The sequence below is a fragment of the Trichomycterus rosablanca genome, chromosome 12 (assembly GCF_030014385.1).
Source record: "Trichomycterus rosablanca isolate fTriRos1 chromosome 12, fTriRos1.hap1, whole genome shotgun sequence".
Classification (NCBI taxonomy): domain Eukaryota; kingdom Metazoa; phylum Chordata; class Actinopteri; order Siluriformes; family Trichomycteridae; genus Trichomycterus; species Trichomycterus rosablanca.
Genome location: NC_085999.1, coordinates 24,237,433 through 24,259,974, shown reverse-complemented (window position 1 = coordinate 24,259,974; position 22,542 = coordinate 24,237,433). Strand labels below are relative to the sequence as shown.

The window sequence follows — 22,542 nt, the reverse complement described above, 5'->3', positions numbered from 1 at the left end:
TGATTCAGTAAGAAGATTCGAATCAATAACCCGGGTGATTCAGGAACCGCCCAGCTCTAATGTGACATACTTTAACCAATATTCATTGCTGAATTTTACTGTACGTGAAAATAAATAATCCCAGCTGTTATGAACAGGGCTTTATAAACATGATGATTCAGTGACTTGCAGAATCGAATCTTTGTATCTACTGCAGTGTAGTGACTCGAATCGCTAAAAAGAATCATTCTGAGCAAGGGGCATCATATACAAACAATGCAGAATTATCGTCAGAATTGAACAGAACGACCGACAATCAACATTCATAAATTAATTCATTCAAATTATATTGGGTATATTTGTATTTAGTTTGTAATTTGCGGTTCAGGTTTAGTCCTCTGTACTGGCTGTGTAAATGAAAGTAAATACAACCAATTATTTACTGAGCGGACGTTCTCGCATCCGAAACCGAAAGTGATTTCAGCGCGTATTACAACTCCTTCATGTCAACATGGAAGGAGAGAGAAGCAAGTCAGCTTCACCTTTAAAATGTATTTTGTGTATGAGATCTAATGAGACCGATTGTACAGGACCGCTGTCTAGTAAAAAAGGAATCTCAGCACACCAAAACTGTTTGGTAAGTACAATCACTGTATGTGGAAAACGTATATTATTGCATGCAATAGAATAGAATGAGCATAAAGTGACAGGAAGTCTTGTGGTTTTATGACACTAAAGTGAAAGTTCTAATCATTGTGCCTTGTTTACATTGTTATGTTTTAGGCATTATGTTATAGAGGAGCATATGTTGGATAAAAAATGCTCCTATATGACAACAATGTATGTATCGGAGTAACCTGTTTGTTTGTTTATTGGGATTTTAACGTCATGTTTTACACTTTGGTTACATTCACGACAGGAACGGTAGTTACTCATTACACAAGATTCTTCCGTTCACAAGGTTATATCATACATAGGCATGGACAATTTTGTATCTCCAATTCACTTCACTTGCATGTCTTTGGGCTGTGGGAGGAAACCGGAGCACCCGGAGGAAACCCACGCAGACACAGGGAGAACATGCAAACCACACAGAAAGGACCCGGACCGCCCCACCTGGGGATTGAATGGAGTAGCCTAAAGTAGGGTGACCATACTTTGGTTGTTAAAAAAGAGGCTTGGCAGGATGGCAGCATGGGCCAGACGGAAACCTGCACTTGGTGGGTGGAAGGTTTGGTACGGGAAGGTGTATAGGGGGTGTATTGGCAATTTCGTTTTTTTTTTTTAAAAACGCGTTCAATTGCCCAATTTGCATCACGCATCCTCTCTGCCTCTGCCGATCCCTGCCCTGACCGAGGAGATCAAAGCTAACCCACATCCCCTCCGACACGTGAGCACCACCCACACATTGACGAGTGTTGCACCACCTAGCGTTGCGTGCAGAGAGACACACCCTAAGAGCACTCCTTCCTTATCTCCGTGCAGGCGCCTCTAATCAGCCAGCAGAGGTCGTAACCGCACCATTCTGACAGAGAGAGACTCACTTCCGACCTTAGTCCCGCCCATCTGAACAACAGGCCAATCGTTGTTCATACAGTCGCCTAGCCTCGGCCGGTAATGCCTAGTTCACACTACACGATTTTTGCCCTGATTTTCGTTCGGCGACTGGTTGGCGCTTGATTTTCCGGGTCGGGAGCAACTCAGCGTTCGCTCGGCGATCAAAACTCGGCTCTCAGTCGCTAAGTGTGAACTATCCAACAACTCGACCTGACCGGCTCGCCGACCGCTCAGCGACTGGATTGAGTTTTCTAGCACGTCAGATATCTGATCTCAGATGTGCGAAGTGGAATGTGTGACATGTCGAACAGCCAATGAGAACGCAGGATACAGCGACAGCGTGAGGGGAAACGCAAGAGACGAGTGTAAACAGGTGGTACAGGGGCTTATTTAATATACAGTAGTTTATATCAGAATACACCGGCACACACACGTTTTACAGTATTTCTGACTTGATCGTCCTCTACAAAACATAACACCCACGCTGCATTGCAAATTTATTAATTAACCTCCAACTTAGTACAGAACAAGCCATATACTGTTCGTGTTGCCAAATCCACTCAGATTCATTTATTTTTCCTCCTTGATTTCATCACGTCAGTGCACTTTGATCACTCGCTATTTGTTGACGTGCATTTTTGGACGTGGTATCATTAAACTTCTCGTCACTTCTCACGTGTGTTTTAAAAAAAAAAAAGAAAAAAAACGAGACCAGAGAAGCTCGTCTGCGATTCCAGTTGGTGATGGATCGTGTAGTGTGAAACCCCCTATCGCCGATCAGTCGTGTAGTGTGAAATATACACTGACTGAAAGACTCCGGAGTGCAAAAGATTCAGTCGTGTAGTGTGAACTGTACAGCGACCTGACGACTTGGAAAGTCGTGTAGTGTGAACTTGGCATAAGGCAGAGCTGGATTTGATACGATGTACTCGAGATCCAGCTCCGGTTGCAGCGTGTGTTTTTTTTACCGCTGCGCCACCTGAGCGGCATGTGTTTTGGTAATTTCATGTAATTGGTGGTGCTATGGCAATGTGAATAAAGCAAGGGTTTAAATTTTTGACAAATGCATCAATAACCATGAACCAATAAACAGCTACTTATTAACAAGACAGCTAACAAATGCATTTATGATCAGATAATCTTTCAATTCAGCATTTATTCCCGAACAATAATAATAAAATAAAACAGACAAATAAAATAGTTTATCAGTAGAGCTATTATGACAGAATGTGGTGCTATTAAGATAAGATAAGATTCCTTTATTGATCCCCATGGGGGAAAGTTGAGTGTTACAGCAGCAGAACACTGACATGTACTTCAGTGTCAAATAATGTGGGTCCCGACTAGGGCTGGCTCGATACCACTTTTTTATGTCAGATACCGATACTGCAAATTTAGTATCTGCCGATACCGATACCAATCTGATACCGTCATTTCTCCTCTCAAACAACTAAGCAGTAATAATACATCTCAATGCACCATGGTTAAACTAGCTACAGTACCTAAATAACAATGCTCAGACTGTGAAACAAATATTCTAAAGTAGTAAATACAGAAGCTACAACATCACACTTATGCAAAACTGCTGTTTTTATTTTAACTTTTACACACAGGACATTTAGCAGCATTTTTGGCTTGTTTAACAAAAGTGTCTACTAGGGCTGGGCGATATATCGAGATTTTATAAAATATCGATATATTTTCATACGCGATATAAAATAAGACAATATCGCATATATCGATATAGATGTTGCGTTCCAGTTAGATCTGACAGTTCGTCTTTCTCTTCTCCCAGTTTGTCTCTGCACATGTTCACCTGCCCCGCCCCTCTCCCTCACTGAACACAACTCGCCCCTCCCCACCGCCAATTCTTTCTGCCCTCAGAACACATTTCTGTGAGTAAAACTCCCATGATAGCATGGAGACGGTTGAGTAGCTGGTTAGTAAAAAGAATTATAATGGCTCAATTATTTGGAGATGGTTCGGATTCAGTGGTGGAGAAGTGTCAGATGAGCAGCAGAATAATGTATTCTGTAGAGAATGCAGAAAACAAGTCCAGACAAAAGGTTCCAGTGTACCTTTGGTCATTCGTTTTCACTTCAAATCCCAAAGTTGAAAAACAAGAAAATGAGTCGTTATTCGTTTTAAAAACCAATATTGGAAAACGGAAATAAACAAACACAAGCGCATGCACGCGCTGACATGCACTGTTTACTTTACATATAAACAATGTATGCACGTGTTGAGAAAGTAATAATAACGTAACGGTGCGTCTTCTGTTGTTCTGACTTGTGTGTTTGTATATGTGATGTGCATGTATTTGCTCTATCTGTAAAAAACAAACATTATGGGGAGTGATTTCTGTACTGGATGTTGTATGTGGTCGTGTTAGTTTATGATGATCGCCCGACGTCCGACACGTCATTTATTTATTTATCTTCTATTATAGTATTTCTTGTTGTTGGCCAATAAACATCCAAACATGAATAAAATTGCAGGAACTAACTCTGCAGTAAACAAGGAGCAAACAGCAATTGAACAACAAATAAAGCTGTTAAATAATAATAAAGTGCATAAAGCAGAACGCTGATTAAAATGCATTAAATGTTGTAATAGTTACACAGTAACATGAACGATTAGTTATGCCTGTATTACAGAACTGAAAAACCACAAAAAACCCACAAAGACAAGGGGAGAGTATGCAAACTCCACACAGAAACACCAGGACCGCTCCAACTCGGAATCAAACCTTCTTGCTGTGAGGCGACAGTGCTACCCACCTAAAGTCCTTACCTAAATCCCACCAAGCATTGTTAAAACCTCAAAATTGCAGTACATGACATACTTGGCCCCATTATGCTGTGCAAACTTGAGATTATTACAAAAAAAGACTAAAATAGCTGCCAACGTGTACTAAACAAGACAAGGGCTGTGAAAATATCACAGAGCTATATATTGACTGCTTCACTTTTTTAAGTATTGGGCAGATTACATGTATGTAAATATTCATTTTTGTGTCTGTGTCTCAGTTATTTGCATCAGGAATCTTCTGCAAATTCTCTCCTACATTTGATGACCTGTTCGGCTTTGATGTGGCTGATGTTAATGATGAATACAGGAGAGGAAGAAAACTAGTATGTTAGACACATTAATCTTTTCTATCTGTAAACTACATTAATATAATAAACAAATTACTCTCTGTACAGACAGACATACATTCATACATACATTCTATGAAAAGGGTAACTGAAGTCTACAAAAAGCAATTCATTTAATTCTCCTTTATCTGTAGTTGTAAATGTAAAAATGTAAAATAAAATGGGGACTGGAGCATGTTTTCCAATATGTTAAATTAACTATAAATAAATTTTTATTAAACACTTCAAGTCATTTGGGTTCATGTTGTTTCAGCCACAAATTTGCTAATAGCGAGGTCTACAAATACACTATATTGCCAAAAGTATTCACTCACCCATCCAAATCATTGAATCATTCAGGTGTTCCAATCACTTCCATGGCCACAGGTGTATAAAACCAAGCACCTAGGCATGCAGACTTCTTCTACAAACATTAGTGAAAGAATGGGTCGCTCTCAGGAGCTCAGTGAATTCCAGCGTGGTACCGTGATAGGATGCCACCTGTGCAACAAGTCCAGTCGTGAAATTTCCTCGCTACTACATATTCCAGTCAGCTGTCAGTGGTATTATAACAAAGTGGAAGCGATTGCGAACGACAGCAACTCCAACCAACTTCGTGGGAACAGTTTGGGGATGTCCCCTTCCTGTTCCAACATGACTGTGCACCAGTGCACAAAGCAAGGTCCATAAAGACATGGATGAGCGAGTTTGGTGTGGAAGAACTTGACTGGTCCTGACCTCAACCCGATAGAACATCTTTGGGATGAATTAGAGTGGAGGCTGCGAGTCAGGCCTTCTCGTCCAACATCAGTGTCTGACCTCACAAATGCGCTTCTGGAAGAATGATCAAAAATGTCCATAAACACACTCCTAAACCTTGTGGAAAGCCTTCCAGAGTTGAAGCTGTTGTAGCTGCAAAAAGTGGGCCGACATTATATTAAACTATGGATTAAGAATGGGAGGTCACTCAAGTTTATATGCGTGTGAGGGCAGACGAGCGAATACTTTTGGCAATATAGTGTATCATGATTTATAGATTCCAGCGGAACTCCAGTGGGTTGCACAGAGCACTGACATTAACACCACTTTCTACCTTTCAGATGAATTGGAACTGTATTTGCGAGCCGAGGTGTGTTGTCAAACAACAGTGCCTGACATCACAAATGCATTTTGCTTAAGTGGGCACAAATTCTCACACTTAAAAATTTAAAAGGAAGCCTTCCCTAGTAGAGGCTGTTATAGCCCCGAAGGGTGTAGGGGAATGGGGGAGGAATAGAATGTTCAACAAGTTTATCGTCAAGTGTCCACACACTTTTGGCAGTAGCATCATTTCTCCAAATCTATTTTAACAGCTAGCAGTTGTTAGCAGTTGTTGTTGCTGAAACACATGAATGATCTAGAGGGTGGACAATATGTTTGTGTGCATAGTAGTGTGTGTGTTTGTGTGTGTGTGAACAAATACAGTGGTAACTGATTTTACATTAATGTCAAACTCAGAGATGCCACCAGTGTAAGAAAAAGGGAGCTACAGCTGGATGTGAGGTGAAGGCCTGCAAGCGCTCCTACCATTACCCATGTACTGAGAAGGCCCAAGCAGCATCTGTAGAGAACTCAAAAGGAGGCATCTACACGTAGGAACCCTGCAATTTAGTAATAGATATGATTGTTTCTTTTCTGTGGAATGTGGAAGGAATGAATTCTAGATCAGAGCTGAAATCTTATTTTTTTCGTAGGTTGTACTGTCCGAAGCATAATCCCAATGCCAAAAGTGCAGGTGAGTAGTACATTATATACATTTAAACTGACTGAAATATGCTTTTAAACAGGCTTTTTTGTTTTCTTCTGTTTATATACAATGCATATGTTACAGAAAGTATGTCATTACCTCTAATACTTATGTAAACAAGTAATATCCTGTTATGAAGAAATTTGATTTTATGCTTAATATTACTTAAAGTTTAGTAATATGCTGTTTTGTGTCTTGAATCCTTTGTTATATTGTGCTGGAGTGGCAGAGACTTGGAGTTTAGACCACAGAGATAAGCAACTGTTGTTAAGCAAAAACTTAAAGCAGATGGGGGTAACAGGGTGGGGACTTCAAAGACAAAGACCATATTTTTACATGACAATCCCCATGGTTATTCAGCCATGTAACCATATTTATTTGGTGAAGCAGTTAATCTTGGAATTAAAGCTTAGCAGCTTCCTACAGGAACACTGTCATGATCCTAAAAATGGTTCCAGGAAATATAAGTTATACAGTCTGAAAAGGGTTACAAATTTATTCTAAGGGTATAGGTCTCCATCAGCCCATAGTACAGACATTATCTCTAAATGGAAGAAACCTATTGTTAAATTTACCCATGAATGGCTGTGTTGCAAAAATTTCTTCCCAGAAATTCAAACCTCTCTAGCTCTAGTTAAGGGTAATGTTTATAATTTCATGATATTAAAATGACTGGGCAAAATAAGATTCATGATATGGTAGCAAAGAGAAAATCACTCCTAACCAAGAGAAATACCAGGGCTTGTCTAACATTTGACAATCTGGCTGTACCCGTCTGACATGTGTCCCAAGGCAGGTTCACACGGGGATCAGTTTAGTGTTAGAAGATACATTATTCACAAGTACAGCAATGAGTAATCCTTTCGGTCTCCCCTCCCTTAGACACCGCCAATAATGTCTGTGTAGCAAACTCACTCCAAAACAATGTAAAAGAAAAATATTAGAATATAGAAAGTGTTTAGTTGTATTGAGTGCTTTGAGTGCAGTAGTGCTTTATACTTAATTAATTTTGTGTGTATGTGTGTCTGTTTGTTGTTGTTCTTAGCTTTCCTTTGTGTAATATTGTGTAATATCATGTTTAGTTTAATGATAAAGACCATTCACTGTGAGAAACACGCAATAACAAAAGCAATTAAAAAGTGGGCAGTTATTTTTTTGTGTTGTTATGTTTTACAGAAGATGGTCCCTCTGAAGTAGCTTCTGGTAGTGGTGATCCTAATAATTCTGAGGCAAGTGAAATGGAAAACAGCTTTGCCGAATCTGAGGTCAGTAAACAAATCCTCACATGCTTACACACATATGTGTCTGTGTATCCACCCAAATTCACACTGCTCCACCACCTCATCATAAACACATACACTGATCAGCCATAACATTAAAACCACCTCCTTGTTTCTATACTCACTGTCCATGTTATCAGCTCCACTTACCATATAGAAGCACTTTATAGTTCTACAATTACTGACTGTCATCATTAGGATTAAAATGATCTGCTGTTTGAGCCACAGTGGTCTGAACCAGACACCATAGCCTACATGTTCTCTGCCATCAATTAATGTTTTACACTTAACAACCTGTAGCCAGTTTGTGGCTTGTTTCTTGGACCACTGTCAGTGGGTATTCACCATGGCTGCACTTGAGCACCTCTTGCTGTTTCAGAGATACTTTATTCCACTAATCTACAACACAACTTTGTAAAAGTAGTGGGGCATTTTGGCGGGGTCATAAAAATATAAAGAAGATTTACCTTTAAACTATATTTAATCTTTATAAGAAATGTAAATGAAAACTTACAGTGCAGAGAAACTCTTGTTTTCCTCTGTCAAAAAGGTTAACTGGTAAGAGCCTTCATTAAAACAAAGCACAAGACCAAAGCAAAAGTAAGGTGGTGAAAAGAAATAATTTAAAAAAAAAATCTATGTCCTTAAATGTCTGTGGCATGTTTTTGAAATTTCTGTACACTACTACTTGTTACCTAACCTTTCAGAAATTAAAGATTTTTGTAAACATGACTGGGATACAAATGTTCAATTACTTTGTGCAAATCTTAATTGTAACAATGTTTGCAAGAAGTCTTTCTGAGGTTCTAGATCTCAGGAATGTTTTAATGCTTTTAATTTTTCCTTATGTAAAGCACTTTGAATTGCCACTGTGTATGAAAGGTGCTATACAAATAAACTTGCTTTGCCTTGCCTTATACCTGATTTAATAAATTAAAACAAGTTGGTTAATGGTACTTTTTTAAGAGTAATTCATTTATTTTAGTATTATTACCTCTTTTTTATTTACAGAGTGATGGTGATATTACAGCAGTGTAAGTGTTGATGCTTTTCCTTGTTGACTTTCTATTTTATTTTTGTTTATTATTATTGGTCTCAAAAGACGATAACTACAAACCCTATTTTTTGGAAAAGTTGAGATGGTTTGTATAATGTAACCTTTATGTAACTGACAAAAGTACAAAAGATGTGACCAAATTCATTAATCAAATTTTGAATTTAATGCTTGTAACACACTCATAAGTTGAAACAGGGCAAAATAAGAGTAAGAAATATAGCGAATATTCATGTTACACTGTCTTGAAACATTCCACAATATGTAGGTAAATTGGTAACAGGTAAAGGGATCATGATTGGGTAAAAAAAGGATCCACCAACGGGTCAGTTTTCGCAAGCAAAGATGAGTCATGGCTCACCACTTGGTGCCAAATTGAGAGTTGTCCATCAGTTCAGAAAGAACATTTCTCAACACACTTGCAAATAATTCAGGTCCTTCGCAATCTTCAATACTTAATATTAGAAAAAGACTCAAGGATAGCAGAGTAGTTTTCAGTCAGTGTAGGGCAAGGCTGGATACCATTAACCACTACTGAATGTGCGTGACCTTATAGCCGTCCTGCTACTGTGATAAATAAAGCCATATGGGCTCAGGAGTGTCCTGGAAAACCATTGAAAAGGCAACCTTAAACGCTACTATGGAAAGTCAAAGCCATACATCAAGTCTAAGAAGAAATGCTGCAAGTGGAATTTTGGCCCAAGTTCTTCTCAAATGTACCAACAGAGAGCAGAAATGTGTGCTGTGGTTTGATGAATCGATGTTTCAGTTTGTCTTTAAGACTGTTATCATTGCAAGGTGCAACAACCAACATTATTCAGGGTATAGAGGTGCATCAGTGTCCACTGCATAGGTGACTTGCCTATATCTGAAGGTACCCTTGACACAGAGATGTATTTTGGGATTTTAGAGCGACACATGCTGCCATCATGGTAACATCTTCTCCAGGAAGTCTGTGGTTATATTTTAGCAAGATGATGCCAGACCTCATTCTGCACTTGACAAAGCAGCAACTTGACTACCCTGCCTGCAGTCCAGATCTGTCTTCTATGAAAAATAAATGACAGAGACCACAGACTGTTGAGCAGCTAAGTCTTAATTAAGCAAGATTGGAGAAGAATTCTGCTTGTAATACTGCAACAATTAGTGTCCTCAGTTCCTAAATCATTAAAAGATGTCATTAATAAGAATAGTGATGTAACAGAGGGGTAAACATACAAAGAGATACAAGAGAAGTAACTAATCACAGATTGTTCTTTTCATTTCATTTAATAAAATGTTCCAAGTCTTATAAAGTGGGTTTGTACTGAATTCAGATTTGTTGTTTTTTTAGGTCTGGAGATAGAAAAAGAAAACGTTCCATCTATACATCAGACTCGGGTAAAGTGTTAAACAACATGAGGAAATTTATTAATAACACCAATTTGATTTAAACCAATAGTTTAGATGCAGTATGCAGTTATTTGCATGATAAGAAAAACTAAATATCAAAGACATTAAAGGACATACTGAAAGTGTCTGAATAAGGTAACTTCTGTTTTTATCAGACGACAATGAATCACCCATAGATCATGCATTTGCACCATTAGACGAGGACCCAGAGGAACCTGTAGCAAAACAGATGATAGGTCCCACCATGGTAAGTCACTTCAGTTTCTTTTACTATGCCTATGTGGTGGTAATAACCTCTTAGACAAATCTGCACACTTTACTTTCAGGTTTAAATGATACAGTATGGAAATGTGAAAACAGTCACACAAAGTGTAAATATACACTGATCAGCCATAATATTAAAACCACCTCCTTGTTTCTACACTAACTGTCCATTTTATCAGCTCCACTTACCATATAGAAGCACTTTGTAGCTTTACAATTACTGACTGTAGTCCATCTGTCTCTCTACATACTTTTTAGCTTGATTTCACCCTGTTCTTAAATTGGTCAGGACCCCTACAGGACCACCACAGAGCAGGTATTATTTAGGTGGTGGATCATTCTCAGCACTTCAGTGACACTGATATGGTGGTGGTGTGTTAGTGTGTGTTGATCTAGTATGAGTGGATCAGACACTGTTCACTCTATTAGACACTCCTACCTAGTTGGTTCACCTTGTAGATGTAAAGTCAGAGACGATCGCTCATCTATTGCTGCTGTTTGAGTTGGTCATCTTCTAGACCTTCATCAGTGGTCACAGGACGCTGCCCACGGGGCGCTGCTGGCTGGTTATTTTTGGTTGGTGGACTATTCTCAAGTCCAGCAGTGACATTGAGGTGTTTAAAAAACTCCAAGTAATACCCAAGTAATACCTACTCTTTAGTGTTCCTGGGAGTCCTGAAAATTGATGAACAGCATGAACGGGAGCTAACAAAGCATGCAGAGAAACAGATAGACTACAGTCAGTGATTTTAAAACTACAAAGTGCTTCTATATGGTAAGTGGATCTGATAAAATGGACAGTGAGTGTTGAAACAATGAGGTGGTTTTAATGTTATGGCTGATCAGTGTATACAAATGTCTTTAAGTGTTTGGGTACCTAATCATGACATTGGACATCAAATTTCGAAACAATAAGTGCTGCGTTGCTTACACTGTTCTGGAAATACATTTCACAAGATGTTTGAGTGTGTCTGTGAGAATTTGGCTCACAATTAATTTCATTTATCCCAAATGTGTTACGTAAAACTCTTTGCAGACCAGTACATTGTGGAAATCTGCCACATAAAGATAAAGGATGGTATTCTGGTTGGGTTTCATACGTATACCACAGTGTTATAATAAAAATTATCATTCATGCTCTACAAATAAGAACTTAAGTTTTCTGGTAGGTGTCTGAAGGATGTGAGTGTCTGTTGTTTGTGATTCTGAAGCTGAATCCAATTTACAAACTTTTCCAAGTCACACTTTTACCTATTATCTCTCTCTATTCATTTTTAATTATAAATTATTTTCATGTTTTATCACTGCTTAATCCTTATCAGGTTCATGGTGTGTCTGGTTTCCCCAGAATTACGGGGTGTCATGCAGCAACACATTTCAGACAGGACTGAAAAGCCTGAGTAGAAAACCCAGGAGTAGGGGCCTAGCATAATTTACCACTGTGCCACCTGAGCTCCCCTCTCTATTCATGACACTGTAACACAATCATATTAATTGTCAAAACCTTTGCTTCATGCTTTTTGGTGCTGCATCAGGCAATCTAACCTTAAATGAGATTTTGCATCGTTCACTTTTTATGATCTGCTGATCTGCTTGTTCCAAAAGGAAGGCCAAAGCTACTCACAAAACATTTGGTTGTCTCATCCAAATGAACATCATGTATTTTGCATAACTGGTAAGGGCCATCCTCTGCTAAGGTGCTTGATTTACATGACCATATATATTTCAGTGCTCAAGTGGCACAGTGGTCTATTATGCTAGCCCACCACTGGTGCAGTCGGCTGGCCAGACATCTACACAGACATGATTGTCTATGTCTGAGGGTGGCCAAAGCCCTCTGATGGACTCGCACCAGGGTATTGCTGTGTTGCGTAAAAAAAGGAACATTTTTAAAACACTGGTTTCTTTGATTATTCATGTTACATTACAATACAGTCAAGCCGGAAAGTCTGCACACCCCTTTTACCTTCTCCACGTTTTATTACGTTACAGACTCATTCTATATAATAGATTGAGTTCTTTTTTGCCTCAAACATCTACACACAATCGCCAATAATTATGAAGTGAAAACAGGTTTAGAAAATATTTTACTATTTTATTTTACTGACAAAAATGGTTTATTTAGGGGTTACATATCTGTACACACTTTTAGCCTAATACTTGGTTGATGCACCTTCGGCAGCAATTACAGCTTCAAGTAGTCTTGGGAAAGAAGCTATGAGCTTGGCACACTTGTTTCTGGACATTTTTGCCCATTCCTCTTATCATATTCTTGCAAGCTCTGTCAGGTTGGATGGGGAGCGTCGGTACACAGCCATTTTCAGCTCCTTCCACAGATGTTCGATTGGATTCAGGTCTGGGCTCTGGCTGGGCCACTCAAGGACATTCACAGACTTTCTCCGAAGCCACTCCTTTGTTCTTGGCTGTGTGCTTCGGGTCGTTGTCATGTTGGAAGGTAAACCTTTGTCCCAGTCTGAGGTCCAGAGCGCTCTGGAGCAGGTTTCTTTATGGATCTCGATGTACTTAGCTGCATTCATCTTTCCCTCTATCAGGACTAGTCGCCCCAGTCCCGCTGCTGAAAAACATCCCCACATCATGATGCTGCCGCTGCCATGCTTTACTGTAGGGATGGCGTTAACCAGGTGATGAGCGGTGCCTGGTTTCCTCCAGACGTGACGCATGGTATTCAGGCTAAAAAGTTAAATTTGGGTTTAATCAGACCAGAGAATCTTGTTTCTCATGGTTTAAGAGTCCTCTAGGTGTCTTTTGGCAAACTCCAAGCAGGCTGTCATGTGCCTCTACCATAAAGGCGTGATCTGTGGAGTGCTGCCTGGATGGTTGATCTTCTGATAAGTTCTCCTCTCTCTACGAGGATACACTGGAGCTTTGTCAGAGTGACCCCCGGGTTCCTGCTCACCTCCCTGGCCAAGGCCCGTCTTCCCCGATCGCTCAGTTTGGCTGGGTGGGCAGGTCTAGGAGGATTTTTGGTGGTTCCAAACTTCTTCCATATATGATTGAAGATCTATGCCTTGACACAATCCTGTTTCTGAGGTCTGCAGATAATTCCTTTGACCCCATGGCTTGGAGTTTGCTCTGATGTGCACTGTCAACTGTGGGACCTTATATAGGCAGGTGCTGGCAATCCTCAATCATGTCCACAGGTGGACTCCAATTAAATTGTAGAAACATCTCAAGCAGTATCAGTGAAAACAAAATGCACCTCAGCTCACTTTTGGGTGTCATATCAAAGGGTGTGCACACTTGTGTACATATGATATTTTACATTTTACATATACAAATGTCTAAAAACCTGCTTTCACTTTGTCATTGTGGGCTATTTTGTGTAGAATTTTGGGACAAACAATGAGCTCAATCTATTATAGAATAGGTCTGTAATGTAATAAAACGTGGAGAAGGTGAAAGAGGTGTGCAGACTTTCCGGCTTGACTGTATACCAGCAGAAATTAGTGACTTGGTATTAGCAAATATTGCAAAATAATTGATGAGAATTTGTTGTTGGGAAAAGTAATACAGTGTTTATCAACGTTACTCTGAGCTGAAATATTTATTTAACCACTTACAAGCTAATGATTTACAATGTAGCAGGTAACCACCTTGCTGCTGAGAAATGTAGATAAGGTAGCCTTGCTCTATGTAGGGATCCCAATGCAACATTTTATTTAACAGATCGTAAACATTTTCAGACACGGAAATGGGATTGGTTTAGCCCAACTCTATATATTAAAAATATTCTGAACTAATATAGTTTATACCTTAAAATATATCCCATTAAGCCTTATAAATATTTTAGAGGGCGGCACAGTGGCTCAGTGGGTAGCTCTGTCGCCTCACAGCAAGAAGGTCCTGCGTTTGATTCCCAGGTGGGGCGGTGTGGAGTTTGGATGTTCTCCCCGTGTCTGTATGGGTTTCCTCCGGGAGCTCCGGTTTCCTCCCACAGTCCAAAGACATGCAAGTGAGGTGAATTGGACATACATAATTGTCCATGACTGTGTTTGATATTGAATTTGTGAACTGATGAACGTAACCACGTTCCACCAGTGTAAAACATGACGTTAAAATCAATCAGTAAATAAATAAAATATAAATCTTTTATGATTTATACTTCATTTACACTGTCCATTGTGTCATCTGTTTTGCTTTTTTAGCAAACTCCTGTTCCTGAAAATGAAAGGTAGGCAGTTATAACTTAAAATTATTTGTAATAATACAAATGTTTCTTGGATACATAATCACCCTATATAATTCTGTATAATAGGAATGACGAGGAGCCCAAACCATCCACCTCAGGTAAATATGGCTTGTTAATTAAGAAACAAATCCTCACCATGTCATGCATCAGAAAAAAAAATTGTTCTTCTTTTTGGACAGAAGATGCCTCCACTCCTAGTGATATTGAATGTGGTGATGAAACATGTGTTGAATTGGTGAGTGCACCAACAGAGTTGGTTCCTGATGCGTTTGTAATAAACAGTATCTTTACTAAATGCTTCGTATTTGTCTTTTTCCATTAGCATTATCATTTCCATTTTTCTTCCTCTCTGTTAGAATAATGAGTCCCCGAGTCTGTTAGCACCAGAGTACCGGCACGATGACGTACTGTTTACAGTTATTGCAGACTCAGGACCTTCAGGTGACTTTTTTATACAAACATCCAGTTTTATATCATCAATTTCTGGAACATCAGTAAAATCAGAACACAATTAGTTTTAAGTACTTCCAGTTATTACACACAGTTTATGTTGTCCAGTCTATGCATTATTTGTAATTAATTGGTCTATTACTTGGCAACCAGCGGTCAATAAAGTGATAGAGATATGGTGAAATAAACTTTAGATTGCATGGTTGGAATTACCAGTTGTATAATACACAAAAAATATCCAAAGAAAGATGAAATTACTAAATGGCATTCTTAGATTAACGTGCTAAACTCTAAAAGTATGCATGGTAGATACACCGACCAGGCATAACATTATGACCACTGACAGATGAAGTGAATAACACTGATTATCTCTTCATCGTGTCACCTGTTAGTGGGTGGGATATGTTAGGCAGCAAGTGAACATTTTATCCTCAAAGTTGATGTGTTAGAAGCAGGAAAAATGGGTAAGCTTAAGGATTTGATCGAGTTTGACAAGGGACAAATTGCGATGGCTAGACGACTGGGTCAGAGAATCTCTAAAACTGCAGCTCTTGTGGGGTGTTCCTGGTCTGCAGTGGTCAGTATCTATCAAAAGTGGTCCAAAGAGGGAACAGTGGTAAGCCGGCGACAGGGTCATGGGCGGCCAAGGCTCACTGATGCATGTTGGAAGCGAAGGCTGGCCTGTGTGGTCCGATCCAACAGACGAGGTACTCTACCTCAAATTGCTGAAAAAGTTAATGCTGGTTCTGATAAAAGGGTGTCAGAATACACAGTGTGTCAGCGGCCACTCATTTAATGATGACAATGTGCAGATCCTTGACAAGGAGGTACGCTGGTTTGAACGGGGAGTCAAAGAGGCCATCTAGGTAAAGAGGGAACGACCATCCCTGAACCGAGGGGGGGCCTGAGAGTACATCTCTCACCATCTTACAACGCCGTGATAGGAACTATACCCCAATCATATGTGAAAGGCACACATGGCCATTGTAATTAATTGTCATTGTGATTTGCATATGGACCTGATCATTGTTCATTGTTATTCAATAGGCGGTGATCGGTCATTATGCACATCGTCTGCATATAAGGTTGGGGTTATTCAGATGAACTGATTCAACTTTGTGGATTTGTGTACCTGGATTATTGAGCATGCATCGAGATTCCCTACTAGATATTCCGCAATCAACTGGAAGGGGTGTTATTAAAAGTGAAAGTGTTTAGAAACCTCAGAAACTCCAGACCCAGACTCCATGAAGTGCCAGACCGGGTTACAGAGTGGGGTCGCCGAGTGCTGAGGTGCATTGTGCATTAGTCACCAACACTCTGCTGACTCAATAACAGCAGAGTTTTAAACCTTCTGTGGTATTACTATTAGCACATATGTTGTCTGCCGGGAGCTTTATGGCATGGGTTTACATGGCTAAGCAGCTGCATGCAGGCCTTACATTACCAACCACAATGCCAAGCATCGGATACAGTTGTGTAAAGCATGCTGCCACTGGACCCTGGAGCAGTGGAAACGTATTCTGTAGATGCTTCTCTATCTGGCAGTAGGATGGACAAGTCTGGGTTTGGCCATTGCCAGTAGAATGTTACCTACCTGACTGCATTGCCAACTGTAAACTTTGTGAAAGACCCTTTTCTGTTTCAGTGCTTAAAGCAAAGTCCATAAAGACATGGTCATGGCCAACACAGAGCCCAGACCTTAACCCACTGAACACATTTGGGATGAAGTACAATGGAGATTGCGAGTCAGGTTGCTTGTCCAACATCAGTGTGCAACCTTACAAAAGCTGTTTCTACAGACACACTCCAAATTTTTGTAAAAAAAAAAGGATTTAGGGGGTGCACAGGTGGCGCAGCAGGAAAACACGCTAGCACACCAGAGCTGACATTTCAAACTCATTGGTTCGACACTCAGCTCTGCCATCTGGCGCCTACACGAACAATGATTGGCTGTTGTTTAGGGGGCTAACCTCTGCTGGCTGATAGATGGCACCTGCTCAGAGACGAGGAATAATGCGTTGGTCAGGGCGTGGCTCTTCGTACACAAAGCTGATCCGCATATGAACTCGCCTCATTTACATTTTTGGCATTTAGCAGACGCTTTATCCAAAGCAACTTACAGTACTGTGACAGCATATCTAAGCTATTAAGGGTTAAGAGCCTTGCTCAAGGGTCCAACAGTGGCAAACTGGCAGTGGTGGGGCTTGAACCAGCAACGTTTTTATTACTAGTCCAGTACCTTAACCACTAGGCTACAACTGCCTCATGCGGGTAAAAACATGCAGCCTGCTACTGCACATGTGTCGGAGGGGGCGTGTGTCGGTCTTGGCTCTCCTCAACCAGGGTGGGGATCAACATCAGTAGAGAGGAAATGTAAAGCAATTGGGTAATTGGATATGACTAAATTGGGAGGAAAATTGGGAAAAATGCAAAAAAAAAGGATTTAGAAAAAGGATGTCATAAAAACTCCCATAGCTGTGATGTGTAGGTAACCTAATACTTTTGCCATATAGTGTACTTGTGTAGAACTTATGTGTAGTATAGTCTATAATAATTTGGGTGTATTTAAATCTTTGTAGTGTGTACTATTGTTGTGCATTAAACTTGGACCTAAATTCCCTCCGGGATTAACTAAGTATCTGCCTGTCTGTCTGTCTTTCTGTCTAGTTTAATAGCCTATATTGATGAAACAAATCAGGGTGGTCTCAGCTCTATTGATACGTGTCACCAAATTCACTGATTGCTCTTTGTTCACAGAAGCCAGCCTTGATCCTTATTCACCAGCCCCTGCTGTGATCTGCGACTCCCCTCCATCTCATTCTGCTGCTGAGCAGGACATCACCTTCCACAATGACACCACAATTCAAGTAAACCCACTTGCACCTGGTTGCCCACCTAACAACTCCCTTCCACCGAAAAGCAGTGATGATGCACCTCACTGCTCCTCTGATGAAAATCCCTCAGTTGAAAATTCACATACAGTTGATCAGATAGTCCGTCCTGCATCTCGTGATCGACCACTAGACCTCACAGCACCAGCAGGGGACTTACCCTTTCCGGTTGCTAAACACACAGGTGAAATGAGTGTACCAGCTGCTCTGTTCTGGAGAAGATGTAACGAGTTGGGCTGCACAGAAAACATATTCATGGAGCTCAGACATCAGCTCAGTAGCTTGGCTGACAGGGTGCAGAATGAGCATGCTACGCAGCAAGGTAAAAAGTTGTTTTCTGTTTAATTCTTACTTTATATAATTTACTGTTACATATCAATGTAATATACACTGATCAGCCATAACATTATGACCACCTCCTTGTTTCTACACTCACTGTCAATTTTATCAGCTCCACTTACCATATAGAAGCACTTTGAAGTTCTACAATTACTGACTGCAGTCCATCTGTTTCTCTGCATACTTTTTTAGCCTGCTTTTATGCTATTCTTCAATGGTCAGGATCACCACAGAGTAGGTATTATTTGGGTGGTGGATGATTCTCAGCACTGCAGTGACAATGACATGGTGGTGGCATCCCCAACTTTACCTCCCTCCCAGACCCCAACAAACTGCCCCACCTACTGGGGGAACACAGAGAGATCTGCACACTAGCAGCACTCTATACACACACCTGCCACCAGGTGAGGGACAGTGGGTGACCATGTCCCATACACACATACACACACATACACACACAAACTGATCGTTATTACTACCTCTTTACTGTAAATATAATACTTTTTATTGTTATTATTTTGCACTGTTTTTATTAATATTTTATTCTATTTTATATTTTTTGCACATGTAACTGTTTTGTATATATTTGTTCTTTCTTATATTTATTATTTCTCTGTAACTTGCTTTGGCAATACGAATGTCCTTATTTGTCATGCCAATAAAGCTTCTTTTGAGTTTGAGTTGAGTGTGTGTTGTGCTGGTATGAGTGGATAAGACACAGCAGCGCTGCTGAAGTTTTTAAATACCGTGTCCACTCATTGTCCACTCTATTAGACACTCCTACCTAGTTGGTCCACCTTGTAGATTTAAAGTCAGAGATGATCGCTCATCTATTGCTGCTGTTTGAGTCGGTCATCTTCTAGACCTGTTGGCTGGATATTTTTGGTGGGTGGACTATTCTCAGTGCAGCAGTGACAGTGAGGTGTTTAAGAACTCCATCAGCATTGCTGTGTCTGATCCACTCATACCAGCACAACACACACTAACACACCACCATGTCAGTCACTGCAGTGCTGAGAATGATCCACCACCCAAATAATACCTACTCTGTAGTGGTCCTGGGAGAGTCCTGACCATTGAAGTACAGCTTGAAAGGGAGCTAACAAAGCATGCAGAGAAACAGATAGACTACAGTCAGTAATTGTAGGACTACAAAGTGCTTCTATATGGTAAGTGGAGCTGATAAAATGGACAGTGAGTGTAGAAACAAGGAGGTGGTTTTAATGTTATGGCTGACCGTACCATTAGCCTGCATCAGTTTAAAGTCCTGCACCCACATTAGCACTGTGCAGTTAAGACATTCACACATGCAAACACAAGTGCACATATTTACCCTTGTGAAATTAATACATTATCAGGAATCATAGAGAGGACAGGACATTTTATTTGTCATATATTAATGTACATGTGTAAAGTACAATAGTGCATATTCGTGGACCAAAGCGCAGTGAAGTTTGTTTGACTATGGATAGTGAATCTGGTTAATTCTGCTGTCTTTCAGGGTGGAACCTGTGCAATCTAGCTCTATTTTCTTAGTAATGTCATTTTTGTGTCATATATGAACCACTTGTTGATGTGTGATACCATGTTTGTGTAATGCCTGTATAATGTAACTGGTGTGTGTGTTGATCTTTGCAGATTACACCGTCTCTCTCAGGATACTGGAGGCATCAGGGAGGCTTCCTGAAATATTCCAACAACTGGAGCAAGGTTTTCAATATTTACTACTAATAATACATACAATACAATAAGTTATTACATTTGTTAATTGTCGGTGTATTAACAATATTCCTATCTTACAGATTTGGAAGAACAAGAGAGGAAGCTGTGCGAAAAGAGAGAAGCATTAAGGAACGCCAAAGCAGCATTAGGACCTAATTGTTTTATGTAATGTCCCACAACTTAGCAGAGTTAATCTTTTTTGTTTATACGATTACATGTGTAATGTTTTTAAAGTATGTTAAGTGTATCTATAATTTGAGTGGTGATGTGTACTACTCAGGGTTTTTGTATTATTGGTACAAAGAATGTAGTACGCTGCAAGGATGTGTCTTTTTTAGGACTGCTTCAATGTTTTACATTTAGTTTTTTTTTAATTGAGAACAGGTTTAATTTTTTTTTCATTCCAGTGTCCAGGTAATGTTTATAACCCTGTAAAAGGTAGGTTTCTTGTAAATAGTGTTACACATTTTATTGTCATCCTTTCCCATGCTTTAGTGACGTTGTTGAAGTACTGACATGATTTTTATTTTGTTGAAAATGCTGCAGTAGCTGTGTTACAGTGGGGATTGAAATCTAGATACACTGCTTTTTCTTTGCATGCACATCATATTTTACATTAGTCCTGTAGGCACATGATAAAAACAAAAGCTAATTTAAGACAACAAGGTTACATTGATGAAATACCTATCGTCATAGCTAACAACTGTCTAAATGAGTAAGTAAATAGTTTGGTTTGACTGTTGGAAAAGTAAAAGGTTAATTATAGACGTGGTTTACATGTTTTTGCTTTGCATGGTTTTTTATACAGTTCGAAAATAAAGTTATTAAAAAGAGATGACGATTTTTTACTGATCTGGTACTGATATCTGAACACTTGATATACTCACAATCACTGGTTGTTTGTCACTTGCAGTACATAGACTCAAATTATGAACTCCAACTATACTCTCAGAAAGAAAAGAAATAAAATGTACTTTTTTGTTACTGGAGTGTTAAAATAATGGCATGTTTTATACACCAATTAGGCAAAACATTATGACCACCTTCTTAATATTGTGTAGGTTTCCCTTTTGCTGCCAAAACAGCCCTGACACGTCGAGGCATGGACTCCACTAGACCCTGAAGGTGTGCTATGGTATCTGGCACCAAGATGTTAGCAGCAGACAAGTAAGTTGTAAGGTGGGGCCTCCATGGATCGGACTTGTTTGTCCAGCACATCCCACAGATGCTCGATTGGATTGCGTTCTGGGGAATTTGGAGGCCAAGTCAACACCTCAAACTCGTTGTTGTGCTCCTCAAACCATTCCTGAACCATTTTTGCTTTGTGGCAGGGTGCATTATCCTGTTGAAAGAGGCCACAGCCATCAGGGAATACTGTTTCCATGAAAGGGTGGACAGGGTCTGCAACAATGCTTAGGTAGGTGGTACATGTCAAAGTAACATCCACATGGATGGCAGGACCCAAGGTTTCCCAGCAGAACATTGCCCAAAGCATCACACTGCTTCCGCCGGCTTGTCTTCTTCCCATAGTGCATCCTGGTGCCACGTGTTCTCCAGGTAAGTGCTGCGCACGCACCCGGCCATCCACATGATGTAAAAGAAAACATGACTCATCAAACCAGGCCACCTTCTTCCATTGCTACCCGGTCCAGTTCCGATGCTCACATGCCCATGGTTGGCATGGGCATGGGCACCCTGACTGGTCTGTGGCTATGCAGCCTCATATGCAACAAACTATCAGAACCAGCATCAACTTTTTCAGCAATTTGAGCTACAGTAGCTTGTCTGTTGGATCGAACCACACGGGCCAGCCTTTGCTCTCCACGTGCATCAATGAGCCTTGGCCGCCCATGACCCTGTCGCCTGTTTACCACTGTTCCTTCCTTGGACCACCTTTGATAGATACTGACCACTGCAGACTGGGAACACCCCACAGGAGCTGCAGTTTTGGGGATGCTCTGACCCAGTTGTCTAGACATCACAATCTGGTTCTTGTCAAACTCGCTCAAATCCTTATGCTTGCACATTTTTCCTGCTTCTAACACATCAACTTTGAGGATAAAATGTTTACTTGCTGCCTAATATATCCCACCCACTAACAGGTGCCGTGATGAAGAGATAGTGTTATTCATTTCACGTGTCAGTGGTCATAATGTAATGCCTAGTCGGTGTATGTTTATTGTTTAAAAATTTTATTCCCACTGATGCTGAATATGCCTGGATTGGATAAATACATGTCTATATATGGACATGGGTTACATGCTCAAATAAATACATATTAAACTGCGGTAAACTGTCGTAGCCCACTACCACTGAAATCTAAGGTTTGAATTCCCAGTGGTGCAATAGGCTGGTTGGGGGTTTGCATATAGACATAATTGGCTATGTCTGAGTGGGTTGGCTGAGGCTTTGCAATAAATTGGCCTCCTGTTTCGGGAGTGTTACTGCATTGCGCCCAATGATTCTGAGAAAACCAGG

The 22,542-nt window shown here is 40.2% G+C and overlaps 1 protein-coding gene across 4 annotated transcripts; it reads left to right on the top strand.

Annotated features, from left to right (window-relative positions):
* Positions 1-409: 409 nt before the first annotated feature.
* Positions 410-20,864, top strand: phf11 (PHD finger protein 11). Of its 4 annotated transcripts, none has more exons than XM_063006121.1 (15): positions 410-616; positions 4,566-4,670; positions 6,171-6,304; positions 6,407-6,447; positions 7,639-7,724; positions 8,751-8,773; positions 10,127-10,173; positions 10,341-10,432; positions 14,616-14,641; positions 14,726-14,757; positions 14,839-14,894; positions 15,016-15,100; positions 17,870-18,325; positions 19,981-20,052; positions 20,145-20,864. In XM_063006121.1, exons 1-15 carry the CDS (start codon positions 491-493, stop codon positions 20,231-20,233), a joined length of 1,470 nt encoding a protein of 489 aa, XP_062862191.1. In that variant the 5' UTR covers positions 410-490; the 3' UTR covers positions 20,234-20,864. The 4 variants fall into 4 exon arrangements, with proteins under 4 accessions (XP_062862191.1, XP_062862190.1, XP_062862193.1 ...); XM_063006120.1 differs by having other exon boundaries at positions 7,636-7,724; positions 14,842-14,894; XM_063006123.1 differs by having other exon boundaries at positions 7,636-7,724; positions 17,873-18,325.
* The last annotated feature ends 1,678 nt before the right edge of the window (positions 20,865-22,542 follow it).